The sequence below is a fragment of the Hemicordylus capensis genome, chromosome 1, assembly GCF_027244095.1.
Source record: "Hemicordylus capensis ecotype Gifberg chromosome 1, rHemCap1.1.pri, whole genome shotgun sequence".
NCBI classification, from domain to species: Eukaryota; Metazoa; Chordata; class Lepidosauria; order Squamata; family Cordylidae; genus Hemicordylus; species Hemicordylus capensis.
This window is the reverse complement of record NC_069657.1, coordinates 173,792,187-173,806,272: the sequence shown is the minus strand read 5'-3', so window position 1 is coordinate 173,806,272 and position 14,086 is coordinate 173,792,187. Positions and strand designations below refer to the sequence as shown.

The 14,086-nt window shown below is 44.8% G+C and overlaps 1 protein-coding gene across 9 annotated transcripts in view; it reads left to right on the top strand.

Annotated features, from left to right (window-relative positions):
• LRP1B (LDL receptor related protein 1B) overlaps positions 1 to 14,086 on the top strand; it is a 1,420,219-nt gene that overhangs the window by 876,057 nt on the left and 530,076 nt on the right. For all 9 annotated transcript variants that reach the window (XR_008308477.1, XM_053255348.1, XM_053255339.1 and 6 more), the window contains one exon: positions 12,818 to 13,040. Coding sequence is in view for 8 of the 9 variants with exons in the window: in XM_053255348.1 (XP_053111323.1) it covers positions 12,818 to 13,040 (223 nt within the window). In the remaining variant the exon portion in view is untranslated. The remainder of the gene's footprint in view (positions 1 to 12,817; positions 13,041 to 14,086) is intronic.

Here is a 14,086-nt window from a genome sequence, read left to right as displayed (position 1 = left end):
GGATGGAGACCACAGTTGAGCTAGAGGATATGTTCTACTTCTGGCCACTTGCCCCTCTATCTGGAAGGCATGGCAAGAAGAATTAGGGCCAAGGATGGTTTCCAAAGAGATCATGGGCTGGTTTGGATGAGTTGCAGCCCAGCACATGTAATCAGGATGATGTCCTGTCTTAACTTCCCTCCTTCTTTGATCCAGTATCAAATTGAGGGAGGAGCTGGAATAGTTTTGAATCCTTTCATTAACTTTATAATTATTTCAATATTTTACTTGGTTGTGAAACAGATTCTACTTCCCCCCTTCTTTGATCCAGTATCAAATTGAGGGAGGGGCTGAAATAGTTTTGAATCCTTTCATTAACTTCATAATTATTTCAATATTTTACTTGGTGGTGAAACAGATTCTACACACACAAAAAACCTTTAACTGGTAGAAACACAAGAGATGTGTTTTTAAAAGAACAAACCAATTTCATATAATATCAGAAATGAAAACCTAATATACGTCTCCTTCTTCTGTTATTCAGACCTCCAAGAAGCTGATGAAAATGCAGCAGTACTGCACCAAAACTGCTCAAACTAATTATACTGCCTAAGTTTAAAGGGCATCTAATTCTATTTAGACAGAGTAGCAGATTAAACAAGAATAAATTTGATCACTGCTAAAAAAAAAGAAAAGTGGTGGGCAATGTTTCAGGATTATGCCCTATCTTTAATCTCTTTATTGCAGATAGAATTAAAATAGGTTTAGCTACTGTAGCAAGAAAATGCTAGGCTGCCATTGTTTGCATATATAGAACATGAAATGCTGGTGAACCTTTAGCCTCCAACAGCAGCTAAACACCAAAACTTGTATGTGATTTGTTTCATTTCCTTAGCCATCTACACCAGTTGAATAACAGTTAGTTCACTGCAGTTACAGACAATTATATCCATATGGGGAGAAAAAGCTCAAGGTAGTAGAATAGGATTCCATGGAGATGCACATTTTGATTTTGAAGAGTATGACATTAGTCTAGAATTTGTGAGCGAGAGTAAAACTACTGTAGACTACAGTGAAGTGGCAATCCACACAAATGACCTGACTGCATCAGAATACGTTTTTTCTTTCTTTCTGTGGTACCTTGGTTACATTTTTTATTATTATTCTAGAAAGCTGGACCATTTGAAACTACCTCAGCTACAGGAAAAATGTCAGTACTTAAGCCAAGCTGGAATTGAGCAGTTTTAATTTGTATTAGCATCTTCCACAAACTGGACATGGCATCAAGTGTGCAATGTGAATATTATACATTACGTTTCTTTGGGCCCTGACTGCTTTACTACTTGTAAAAGATAGTGCCTCTGAGAAGGGACATACACAATCTACATAAAACATCCCCCCCCCCCAACACCCACTTAGAATTCTGCTATTAAAAAAGTTCTTCAATTATTGTTGGATGGTTGGCCCTTTGTGAGCCTTTGATTTTATTTTTATTTAAAATGAAATTCCCACTTTAACAAGAAAATGGAAAAAGACAGTACTTTGTTAAAATGGCATGTAGAGCAAGAGGGAAATCACATATTTCTCAAACATCCTGCATGTTCTGGCAAGCGCAGTCTGACATGCACACATATGGAACAAAGCAAAACACCAACCAAGCAGTTCTCATTTTGAAACATCTTAGCATTGGCTCCACAAATAAAAGGCTCTTTTGCTAGACTTATGCCTAGCAGGCACATGGCCCCATTCTTGTTTCTGAGCATACTATAGCTCTATTCAGACATTATTATATGAAATTGATGCAGCCTATCATGGAAGCTTCTGCCATCACGCTTACAACCTTCACTACTTCAGACAAAATCTGTCAGTGGGGTGAATGATTGACGCGCCAGGCCAGACTTTCAGCGCATTTTCAGAAGCTGTATGCAAGTACGGCCTCCTTTTTAATTACAACTGAACTGGGCTTATGTCTCAGTGTTTCCCAGGCAGTTGGGGAGTTCAATCCCTAACAGAGTGAGTTACCTGCCTGCTTGGCGTGAGCAGGATGAGACGAGAGAGGTAACTGGGGCAGAAAGGCGCATCAAGCACGACACATGCGGCTCTGTCCTCCCCCATCCTGTTTGCACTGGCCACCACTGGTCTCAGGTACAATGTGTCCTAGGAAAATAAAGTTTTTAGATCAATCAAAGGAATAAGACACAGACTGCTAGGAGAGATATTTCCATTAACTATATGCACCCATAACCATAAGATTTTGTGGTCTTTCTTTATGTTTCACATTACAAGAATCCAATATAACTCCAATAATCTGACTAATTTATGAAGGTAAACATGATCCCTTGCATGTGGAAGGAGGGTTGCACTCATTGAAGGATTCCTTGAAAAATCTGATCATTCTGTGAGTGCAGCTCTTGTTTAGTTCACAGAAGGAGCTTCTGACAATGAAGCAGCATTGTGCTGATGGTCTGGATGCTTCTGCTGATACTTAATTCTGGTAAATGTGCTTAGGATTGCACTCTTAATTATGTGAGCAGTTTCCTCAGATATGAAAATAATGCGTTGGTAGTAATCAGATTTCAGTTACATTGATTTCCACTCAGGCTTCATGAAACATGTAATGAGTGGTTGTGACCTATATTAATGATAATGAAGGGTTGAGTGAGCAAACAAAGGTAGTTAATGAATGATGCCATTGTTTTTCAGAAGATATATTGATTGTGGACTTTGCTAACCATAGATAAGAAACTGGTTTTGCAATTTGGCAGTACTAGGAACGTGAACAGTTTTTCAGTCACAACATTTTGAAATGGTAGATTTTACTTAACATCTATATGTCCCCGACCCCTATCATTTTTGTAATCTGCTGAGTGCAGTTGATCAGTAGAAGGGCAGAGTGTGAATTTTATAACTACTTTGGCATGTGAGATCCTTAAGTAGCATGTTCTACAACCCCCAGTCACATTTCATTGGTTTACTGAGTAGAGAAGAGCTAAATACATAGATTGACAATTATAATTAGCACAGTGATAAACCAGATTTGTTTTGAGCAATTTACAAATTTATGGCCACTCACCATAACCAGAGCAGAAACAGCCATCTGTGTTACCTCAGATGGGAAAACGTTTGCTAAACTTAATCTGTCTGTTGTGAAAGTTGTTTGGATGATTTAGGTCCTATTGTTCTGATTGATGAGAAGTTATGGTTGATATTAGTTGTCATGTTGCAGCCACCTTGTTGTCCACATATATATTTATGCTGAGTTGTTTGTATGATCTCGTGATTTCCAGCACACCACTGCAAACCTTTCTCTGCAGATGTTTGCAATGGTATGGTGAAAATATTCTAGTCTGCATAATGTCACAGGACATAAATGTATACTAGCGGAACCCGCACAGATCATCTGTGCGCTAGGAGTTTGGGTGTGCTTGGAATACAGTCCCCCCACCTCCAGTCTCTCTTCTTGCGTCTCTCTTCTTGCGCTGTCCCCATCTCCTGACCCAGTCTCTCTTCTTGTCTTCCTCTGCTTCCTGCCCCAGTCTCTCTTCTTCCCTCCATCCCCCCGCCTCCTGCCCCAGTCTCTCTTCCTGCTCCCTCCCCTGCCTCCTGGCCCAGTCTCCTTTCTTGCCTTCCCTCCCCCACCACTCCTGCTCCAGTCTTGCTTCCTGCCTCCCTCACCCCACCTCGTGCCCAAGTCTCTCTTCTTGCCCTCCCTCCCCTGTGCCTCCTGCCCCAGTCTCTCTTGCCCCACTGCACTCCCCCACAAGCCACCCAAGCCGGCACCACTTTTTCCTGCGTCCGAAAATGCAGGTCCTCCTTACTGGGCGGCCATTTTAGGCTGGACTCTGCCGCCGGCACCGCAGCTGCTCCTCACCAGGCAGCCAAAAGGGGCCCTGCTGTCGCCGCCCCTCCTCCTAAGAGGTGAACAGGGAAGCACCGCAACTCGTTTCCCTGCCATCCCGGCCTCCCATGGCCGCAGGCAGCACAGCTCCGGAAGGCCTGCTGCCTGTTCCACTCCAATCCTGGCCTCCAATGGGCACCGGGGCTTTGCCTTGCCACCAATTCCCCTCCCGACCTGGCCTCTAATGGGTGCTGGGGCTTCACTTCACCAGCCGTTCCCCTCCCGACCTGGCCCCCACAGGGCACAGGTGGGGCAAAGCCAACGGCGGAAGTCTCACTTTCCCGCCTGCCTCTCTCACTGCCATTCCTTTCCAAGGCAATGGTTGGAACTCTTGCAGGACCTCGCATGAGTTCCACCAGGCATCCAGATGCATCCCCACGCAGTTCTCTACTCAGTCGGCCATAAGAGAATTAAATATATAGATAATTACATACCTTTATGTAATTATTAATTACTTAAAAGATGTCTGTTCTGCCTTTGTACACTAAATATCAAAGACAGTGAATAAAATTAATACAAAATACGATAAACTAAGACTAACACAGATGAAATAATTTAAACATCAGTTGGTAGGACTGTCATATTCTAGTTCCTGAAACCCAAGAAGCCAAATTATTGATAGAGGGGCTATCAATGGCTGATGTGACAAAGGAAATTACTCAGAGTAGCCCCATTTAAATTGCATAACTTGTCCTTTTAATTTCCAGTGGAACTATTTTGAGTAATTTTCTTTGCCATGTCAGTCAGTGAGATTGTTCTCACATGCAGGCAAAACTGGGCTAACGAAGCTAAGCCTGGTCTTGCCCACGCATGAGAACCACCAGGACTGCACCCAATCCCAGCGGCACCTTGGTAAACCCTTCCAAGCCAGCCAGCCTCTTAAATGGGGTCAAGAGAGCTCTCACTCTCTTCTTAGCCCCACCCCCAGTCTATCATTTGCCGGCCCTGGCTGCTTGCAGCCAGGGTTGGGAGACTGCAGGGCTCCTGTCTGGTATCAGGGGAATCCCAATAATGCACCATGCACTTGTGCGGCACATTATGGGAGCTGTAGGGGCTGGGACAAAGCATCCCAGCCCTCTACCCTCTGCACTGCTTGTGTCTGTGGGAGAGAAGAGGGATTGTCTGCATGGAGGTAAGTGCAAGCAGCCTTCCTCCCTGCTCTCCCTTGAGCCTCAGTCAGTGACAGATTGTGAGAAAGGGCTCAGTGCCTACTGAGAAACCACTGAATATTTGCCAGATGGATCCATTGTATACTACAGAAAATTCTGGAGCATGTTTTAGTGTACATTCTATATTCATAATATATATTCTATACTCTATCTATCTATCTATCTATCTATCTATCTATCTATCTATCTATCTATCCATCCTATATTTTTCTGGCCAGACTCCAAATACTAGTTTAAACACAGTCCCAACTCACACATCCAGCACAGTGTGTGTGTGTGTGTGTGTGTGTGTGTGTGTGTGTGTGTGTGAAAGAGAGAGGGGGGGAGGGAGAGAGAGAGAGAGAGAGAGAGAGAGAGTATTGGGACGTCCATAAAATATGTCGTGATGGGTGCATTATCGGCACAACTTCCTTTTAACCAGTTCCAGAGGGGAGAGTGTCATCTAAACCAACCTATAGACGACTGGCACAGATTGTTTCACCTCACCATTTTCTCACATTAACTAGCAGAAACATAATCCCCTGTTTTAGATGCAGATTGCAGGAAGAGATTAATAATAAGCTGTCTTTCAGGAAAGCTTTCTGCTATAACTAAACTTAACATTGGTGGAACCCTGGAGTTCCACTGATCTTTCCCACACTTTGAAACACTTATGGTCTGATAACCATATGTTTAAACCTCTCTCATTGAAATCAATAGGATTTACAGGTGTTGAAGTTTAGCTGCATTGTATCCTTCATGAATAACACAGTTATTCTATGTATTCACACAGGGTATTCACATGTGTAGCCTAACCCAGCCTAGGGCAGCCCAGCCTCGATTAGGCTGTGCGTGTAAAGGGCCAGGAGTGAGGTAGCTCCTGGTGCTGCCCCTGTGCCAAGCCACATTTTTGCAGCATTGAGCCGAGGTTAAGCGAATCTGTGGTTCACTTAACCTCAGCCAGCAATCATCTGGGCGATCGCCACAGGGTTAGACGCAGGGGAGTAACTATAATAGGGCAAGGGGAGACAGTTGTCTGGGGGCCCATTGCCTTGGGCAGGGCCCCAGAGGCAAGTCACTTGACTGACTCCCCCAGCCATGCACCCATCCGGGCTTCCTTCAGTTGTATTCATCCTCCGAAATTGATGTGAGTGTTAAGACCTGGAGCTACTGTACCAGAACAGCATGTCTTTCTCTGGTACCATTAAATGACTTGCATCGTCCACAATTTACAAAACCTTTAAAAAAAAATAATTTAGGATGATGTTCTGTTGTGGCGCGTACACACACACACACACACACACACACACACACACACACGTCGAATATCCCTTATCCGGACTGCTTGGAACCAGAAGTGTTCCAGATTTCAAACTTTTCCAGATTTTGGAATAGGCCAGTTTAATGGTTAACAGGAGGGAGTCTAGGTTCCTAGAGAGGTGACTGGGAAGAAACATTCATCTCAGGCTCCTTCCCTTCCAGCCCCTCCTCCAAGAAAAGAGCCTTTGTGTCTTTTCTTGCCCGCGGGATCTGCAGCTCCCCCTTGAAGAAGAGAACTCGTTGGTTGCCAAGGTAGGTGGGATGTATGTGGACCCCAGAGCCACGGCGGGGAGGCTATGCTAGGGAGGAAAGCAGGGAGTGGGCTTGGGACAATGGAACCAGGGGAGAAATGTCCCAGGTGGGCAATGAAGGGGATAAGATGTGTGCAGCCTTCTCAAATAAGTAAGTTTTGACTGCATGTTTTTGTTATGGAGTGTTGTCCAGATTTTGGAGCATTCTGGATTTTGGATGTCCAGATAAGGGATACTCAACCTGTGTGTGTGTGTGTGTGTGTGTGTGTGTGTGTGTGTGTGTGTGTATGTATTTACTATGCTTTTTGTTACCACTATTTAGCCTCCTTTAAGATTTCTTTACTTCATGAGCTGAGCTTCAGTGACGGGGGGCATTTTAAAATCTTGTCTCTGGGCCCACTCCAATCTTCCTACACCTCTGGTTAAATGGCTTTCCCCCAGCCTGCCGCTATTTCCACCAGTGAGGCGGGGGTTGGGGTGGGGAAGGAGCAGCCATGCCAAGCTTAGCGGCTGCTCTAATAAGAACAGCCACCGGGCTCATGCGCGGGGCACCCGGGATGTGGAAAGGGGAAGTCCTTTCACTCCCAGAGTCTGCCTCCACAGCACCACTGCTCATGTGGGCATGTGGTGTGGTGGAGGAGAGGACGGGGGGCTGTTCATCTGTCAGGGAATGCAGGCACGCTCCTGCCTTTCTCGCAGGCCACCCTCCTTCCCCAGCGAGATGGTATGAAAGTTCTCAATATTTAGAGCTAACTATACTTGGAAGTATCAACATTTTTAAAAAACAAAAATCTTCAATTTTTCAATTTGAAAAAATCCTTCAAATCATCAACAGGCTCTCTGTTTTAATGCAATCATTAGTTGCCTTTTCTAAGTCTAGAAAATAAACTCATTGATTTTTACAGCAATAATATAACACGGAGTTGTTAGAAATTGGATTATTCTTTATAGTGTTGAAGTCATGGCAGGACGGTCTTCTATTTACAAATGTGATTTAGTCTCATGAGAAAGTAATCTTGTTAAAATATTGTCAGGTTAATTGAAATTGATTTGTGTTTACTAAACATAGTGGTTGGTAATCAGATATCAAGCTCAGAAGCATTGGAGGTACATTTGATAGATTCCTGTTAGTCTTACGCTGCATGAATCAGTGAGTCAAATCTATGGAGAGATAAATGCTCTAGAGCTTTTTAGGGGCTTAGCAGTATTTTTTTTATCTCCCTCTTTCAAAATGGATAGGACTAATGTGTCAATAGTTTGCCTTCTGCGAGATGGTATGCATTGGGTTAGATGGGAGGGTAATGAAGTCTGGATTACTTCTACACGTATTATTTGTCAATAGCTCACATTTACTTTTCCAGCTGCTTAATTACTTCTCAGGTCTGCTGCTTTGTACTATTGAAAACTATCTTCATGCCTTCACAAATTAATTCTTGTGTTCTGAATACATTTGATATTAAAAAAAGCATTGTCAATTATTAACACCCAGCATGAGCACAAATGTGACACAGACATCTTGGTCTGAGATAAGTAATGTAAAGTGTGCTGTCAAGTCAATTTCAACTCCTGGCACCCACAGAGCCCTGTGGTTTTCTTTGGTAGAATACAGGAGGGATTTACCATTGCCTCCTCCCATGCAGTATGAGATGATGCCTTTCAGCATCTTCCCATATCACTGCTGCCTGATATAGCATCAGCGGGGATATGAACCAGCAACCTTCTGCTTGTTAGTCCAGCATTTCCCCACTGCGTCACTTATGGTTGTACTTTTTATTTTTCTATACCTTTAGGTGAAAAGTTCTTTTTTTCTACTATCAACAACACTGCTGTGTGCCTGTTCTTTAATGTCTTTACTTTTTACTTATACTGCTATAGTATAGTGGGATAGTGTTGGCCTTGAGATGCGGGGGATGGGATGATTGCATGTGTTCAAATCCTTGATTAACCATGAAGCATATGGTGTGGCCTCATGCAACTCACCACAGCCTTCTTCAGTATACAAATACGATTAGTATTTTATATACCACTTTTCAACAAAAGTTCCAAAAGTGGTTTAATACACATATATGGCTCCCTGTCCCCAAAGGGCTCTCAATCTAAAAAGGAAACCTAAGATAGATACCAGCAACAGCCACTGGAGGGGTGCTGAGCTACGGATGGATAGGGCCAGTTGCTCTCCCCCTGCTAAATAAAGAGAATGAATCACCACTTTTAAAAGGTGCCTCTTTGCTCAGTTAGTGGGGTATAAATCTGGGTATACATATATATTCATGAATACATGTAATAGGAGGGAGGAGCTCTACTCCCAATCTACACATGCATTCAGTGGGCAGTGTAATAATTCCGTAAGTGGAGCACTTCCACGAATGCACGGAGGAGGGGCAATTTTTACCACCACCACCCTGCCGACAACCCCCTGTGCTGGCTTAAAATATGTTCCTTCTGTTTCCCAACCCTCGGGGACATCTTTTTGGCTGACACCAGAGGCTGCAGAGGAAAGAAAGGTATTTTGAAAATTGCCCCTCCCCTTGTGCATGAGTGGAAGCACTTTTCTTATGCAGGTCTTAGTCTGGGTGCTGCCCATTTTCCACAGATACTGAGGCTATTCTCACGACTGCAGGAAAGCAGGCTAAGGAAGCCCAGTCCGCTTTCCTGCGGCTGTGTGCTGTGGCTGTGAGCCACACGGCTCCTGGCAGCAAACCTCACTACGTACCCCCCACCATTAAATGAGATTAATTGAGCGAGCGCTCCGCTAACCCCATTTTCCTGAATGTGAGGTGGCTTGGCTCCACGCTGCGGTGACTCACGAGGAGACCCTTGACTGGGAGGCTACAGCAAGCCTCCCGGCCTCAGGGGTCTCCCCAGGCATTCTGGGACTTCCTGGGGCTGGGCAGCCTCCGATCCCTGCCGTCCCTACCAGCTCCATGATGGAGCTGGTAATTGTGTGGACAGCCTATCCAGTTAGGTTCTAAACACGGATTGACTGAAAAGAGTTTCAGAAATCTTTCTCACAGGTCTCTGAGGAGAAAATGGATTCTCTCTCTCTCTCTCTCTCTCTGTCTCTGTCTCTCTCTCTCTCTCTCTCTCTGTTAGTCAAAATGTGTAAAACATTAAGCTGGTTTTGGAAATAAAACCATATGACTGATTGACAGGGAAGAACCTCGGCACATAGGCAGTGAAAGCCCTGTTAAAATCTTGGGAAAGAAAAGGCAGTGAGCAGTTAGAGAGGGAGAGATTTTCTGCTGAGGTCTTGAGAGAAATGTTTGGGTTTAGGGCTGGAAATAAAGAAGCCGGTTAGGGTATTTTATGAGGAAAGAAAGAAATCAAGCAGGAAGGAATAGATCATTTAGGATTGTGAAGACTTGGGTAATATAAATATAAAATAAACGTCGCAAAGCAGAAGAATACAAATAACAAGGAAGAGTTAGAAACCAGGAGTACTATAGCCCTGCTGTAATTTCAGTGTTAACTGCTGCTGGCAGCAATTTATCTGGAAATGTATGCTATCTTTAAACAATATTTATTTTAAAGTTAACTGTTAGTTATTTGGTTTTCAGCTGGTACATCTCTTGTTCACATCACATGCCTAAGAACCCATGTCAAAACTGCAGACTCATAGAAGCATTAAAAAAGTCTCTAAGTTGTGGCACCAGATATTTAAACTGTGTCAGGGCTGTTCTGTCACAACCTCATGTACACTGCCTTGAAGTACTTAGAGAATGGAGGCAATACAATGAAATGAATGAGTCTGAAGAATATATTTTTCAATATTAAAAGAAATAAATCTGTCTTTGGAGGGAATCTTAGAGCAAACATAACAAGTATTTATATCATCTTTAGTTATTTATTTTTAATATTCAGTAAAAGGAGTTACTGACAATGAATTATTGATGTTGATCATGTTAATGGATCTAATAACATTTAAAAACAATGGCCCATATGTTCTGCAGCCTAATATGGGCAGTGTGGATCTGCCCACTGTGAACTACTAATAAAATGCCAGCAATCTTGCACTTTTGAATAAGAGTGCAAATACTTAAAGTAGCACGCCACACTCCAGATGCACTGGATACTGGAAATACAGCACGTTTCAATTTGAAGTGACACTTCTGGAGTATGACCGCACTATTTTATGCATTTGCCCTCTTGTACAAAAGCACAAGACCACTGACACTTTGTGCCCAGACCCCCCAAGGAAACACGGAGACATTGTTATGGAAGGAACAGTCAATTTATTGAAGTTTATGTTACAGGCTCATTGGCTGGGATTGCATGGACATCCCCCACAACAGTGCGGTGCCTAATAGGGTCCACCCGCCCCAGTAGGTTACAGGCAAGGTCGCCCCAGCACCCCACCAACTGCCCTCTGTGAAGGGGTAGGGGGGTGGAAACCCACGAGGTGTGCCCACCCAGGCCTTATACCTGGCCTACCCGCCCCCCCTCGCCACGTCCCCCAAACCTGAGCCGGGCCGGACCTGGCTTGCTGCTCCTCAACCAGTAGTCCCAGCAAGTGTTCCTGGAGATGGGTGCGCAGCCACCCTGCTGGCCGTGTGGTGCTGCTCGCGGGGGGGGGGGGCATATTAGGGAGGGTGCTGCAGGCGGGCATCTGAGCCCGAACCTCTGCTCAGCCCCGCTGGGCCCCAAAACTACAGCCCCCTAGGCAGGAGAGAGAAAGGAGGGGAGGCGAGACAGGCGGGTTTATTGGGCTGCACTGGGGGGGGCGCCGCAGGCGGGCGTCTAAGCCCGAATCTCCGCTCGGCCCTGCTGGGCCAAAGCTACAGCCCCCAGGCAGGGGAGAGGAAGGAGGGCAGGTGAGGTGGGCGGGTATTAAAAGGCCCAACTCGCCGCCCCGCCAAAGCTGCCGAACGGGCCGCATGGCCACACAAGATGGCACCCGGCGTTGGCCTCGCCCGGGCTGGGCCTAGCTCACCCACTGCCCAGGAGCGCGGTAAATACCACCGCCGGAGAGGGCCAGGCCAGGCTGGCGATGCTGCTGCGGTTGCAGTGGCACCCCGCTGAAGCCGCCGGATGGGCCGCGCTGCCCCACAAGATGGCACCCGGCGTCAGCTTAGTCCGGGCCAGGCCTAGCTCGCCTGCTGCCCAGGAGCGCGGTAAAGACCACTGCGGGCGGGCCTCTGGCCCAACTCTCCGCACTTGCCCCCTTCACCAGATGCTCCGCTAGGCCAGGCCACATGCTATCGTGGCCTAGCCGGAGCTCGTCCTGGCACATCTGCACTCTCTGAGTACGAGAGGCAGAATGAGCCCGCGCAGGCGCGCTGCATGCTCGGCACTTCCGGTTTGCACCGGAAGTGCCCGGGAGCCAATCAGAGGCAGCTCCCTGTCCCACGTGCTCCCCGGGTAAGGGGGCTGGGACAAAACAGCCGCGCTGCGGAGGTGCGGCGAGCGGCTACCTTGTTAGGAACTCACAGTAGCGAGTACACATGAATTGGTGACCATGTTACGTTGTAGAGCATGTTGGCCAATAAAGAGTCCTGTTATTCATTCATTTATTTGATTTATATACCGCCCTTTCAAAAATGGCTCAGGGTGGTTTACATGAAAATAAAACAATTAAAATCAATTAATAATTAAAAACAAAATTATAAAAACAGCATAAAACTAATTAACAATTAAAACATGTAAATAGTTAAAGACCCTGGAGAACCAGGCTGAACACTTACAGCAGTTAAAAACAATTTACAACAAGTGTTTACAACAAATTAAAAACCCTGGCAGGCCAGGCCAAACAGATAGGTTTTAAGGGCTCTCCTGAAGGTCAGCAATGAATTCTGGTTGTGGATTTCTGCCGGGAGTGCATTCCACAGCCCCAGGGCAGCTACAGAGAAGGGCTGCCTCTGAGTCGCCACCAGACGAACCGGCAGTAACTGGAGAGGGACCTCCTCAGATTACCTTAACGTGCAGTGGGGATCGTGTAGAATAAGGCGCTCTCTAAGATGCACCTCTTGTTGCACCTGAAAGACTAACAGATGTATTGTGGCATAGGCTTATGCCACAATACTTTGTTAGTCTTTAGGCTCTCCAAGTCACTTAGATGTTTTTCTAAGTTTTTTAAACCATAGACTGTTACAACTACCCCTCTGGAATTTAATGTGTTTAAGTGCTGAAATAAAAGGAAACACTTTATTTTGCAGACTGCACCCTTATTGCCTTGCTATCTAAAAAGCATAATTTTAAAAATATGCCTTATTTTCTTTCCACAGCAAACTTTTTTTTACAGACTATGGCAATGTTGCTAAAGTTGAAAGATGTGACATGGATGGGATGAACAGAACGAGGATAGTAGTGTCCAAAATAGAGCAGCCAGCTGCCCTTGCACTTGATCTGATAAGCAAATACGTTTACTGGGTGGATGTCTATTTGGACTATGTAGGAGTTGTTGACTATCAAGGGCACAACAGGCATACAATAATCGAAGGCGGGCAAGTAAGTATTGAATTTACTTGTATAGCATTGATTTGGATCTCCATGTGTTTGTAAATATCCATAGACTTAGCATTCTTAATGGTGATGCATATACTCACTGAATAGCTTTACAGGAAGTCTATATCATAAGTTATAGTAAAAAACTGTGGCAATCTACAGAAAGTTGTATTTCTGCTGCCATGGTGAACTAAAAAACACACATCAGCATGCTTTTGAGCATTTGTGGTGCCACGTCAAAAGCTGATCCAAAATAGATGCAGAATTCATCATAGGCTTACTGAAAATCATGGTTGCCACGGACTCAAATAAAACCCATGAAGTACAATTTCATGTAGTAAACAAAATTGCAGCTGCATGAAAAGTTAGGGTGTATAATATACAGCCCAGGTGTATGGAAAAGGAGCAAGTGACTTTTCTCCTCTTGGACCCCATAAAGCTTTGCTTCTCAAATCAATTTCAAAGAGGCTAATGTGAACTAATTCTCCAAGTGAGAATACACTAAAGCTTATGTGTTGAGCTCTCTGCCAAATCCACATCTCTGGCAGGCCCTTAATACCCAAATGCAACAAGCATCTTTCCAGTTATAGCAGTTGTGCACCTGCCATCCATGTGTAGTAAATTTCAGCTTGCTTTTGGAACATTTGTGGTGGCATGTGAAAAGCTGGCACAAACTGAATTCTGCATGGGCTGGCCAAAAGCCATGACTGCCACAGACTCAATAAAATCAGTGAAGTAATATTAATGGGATCCATTTGAAATCTGAGTTTGCCCATTACAACATAAACACAGATGGGTTAAATTTAATTACTATCCAAAACATTAGATCAATACCTTTTCAAATATAAGCAGCCTGTCACAATATACTATTGTACTCCCCCACCCCCAGTAGGATATAAAATTAAATTTTGATAGAGAGTCACTACCAGTCACTGACTTTGTCTGCTAGTAAACATCATTTGGGTTTCTGTTAAGGGCTTGTTGAAAACCACCAAAGTTTCTCCTTTTGCTCACAACAGGAGCTTGTGTTGTGTCAGAGGCTACTTAAG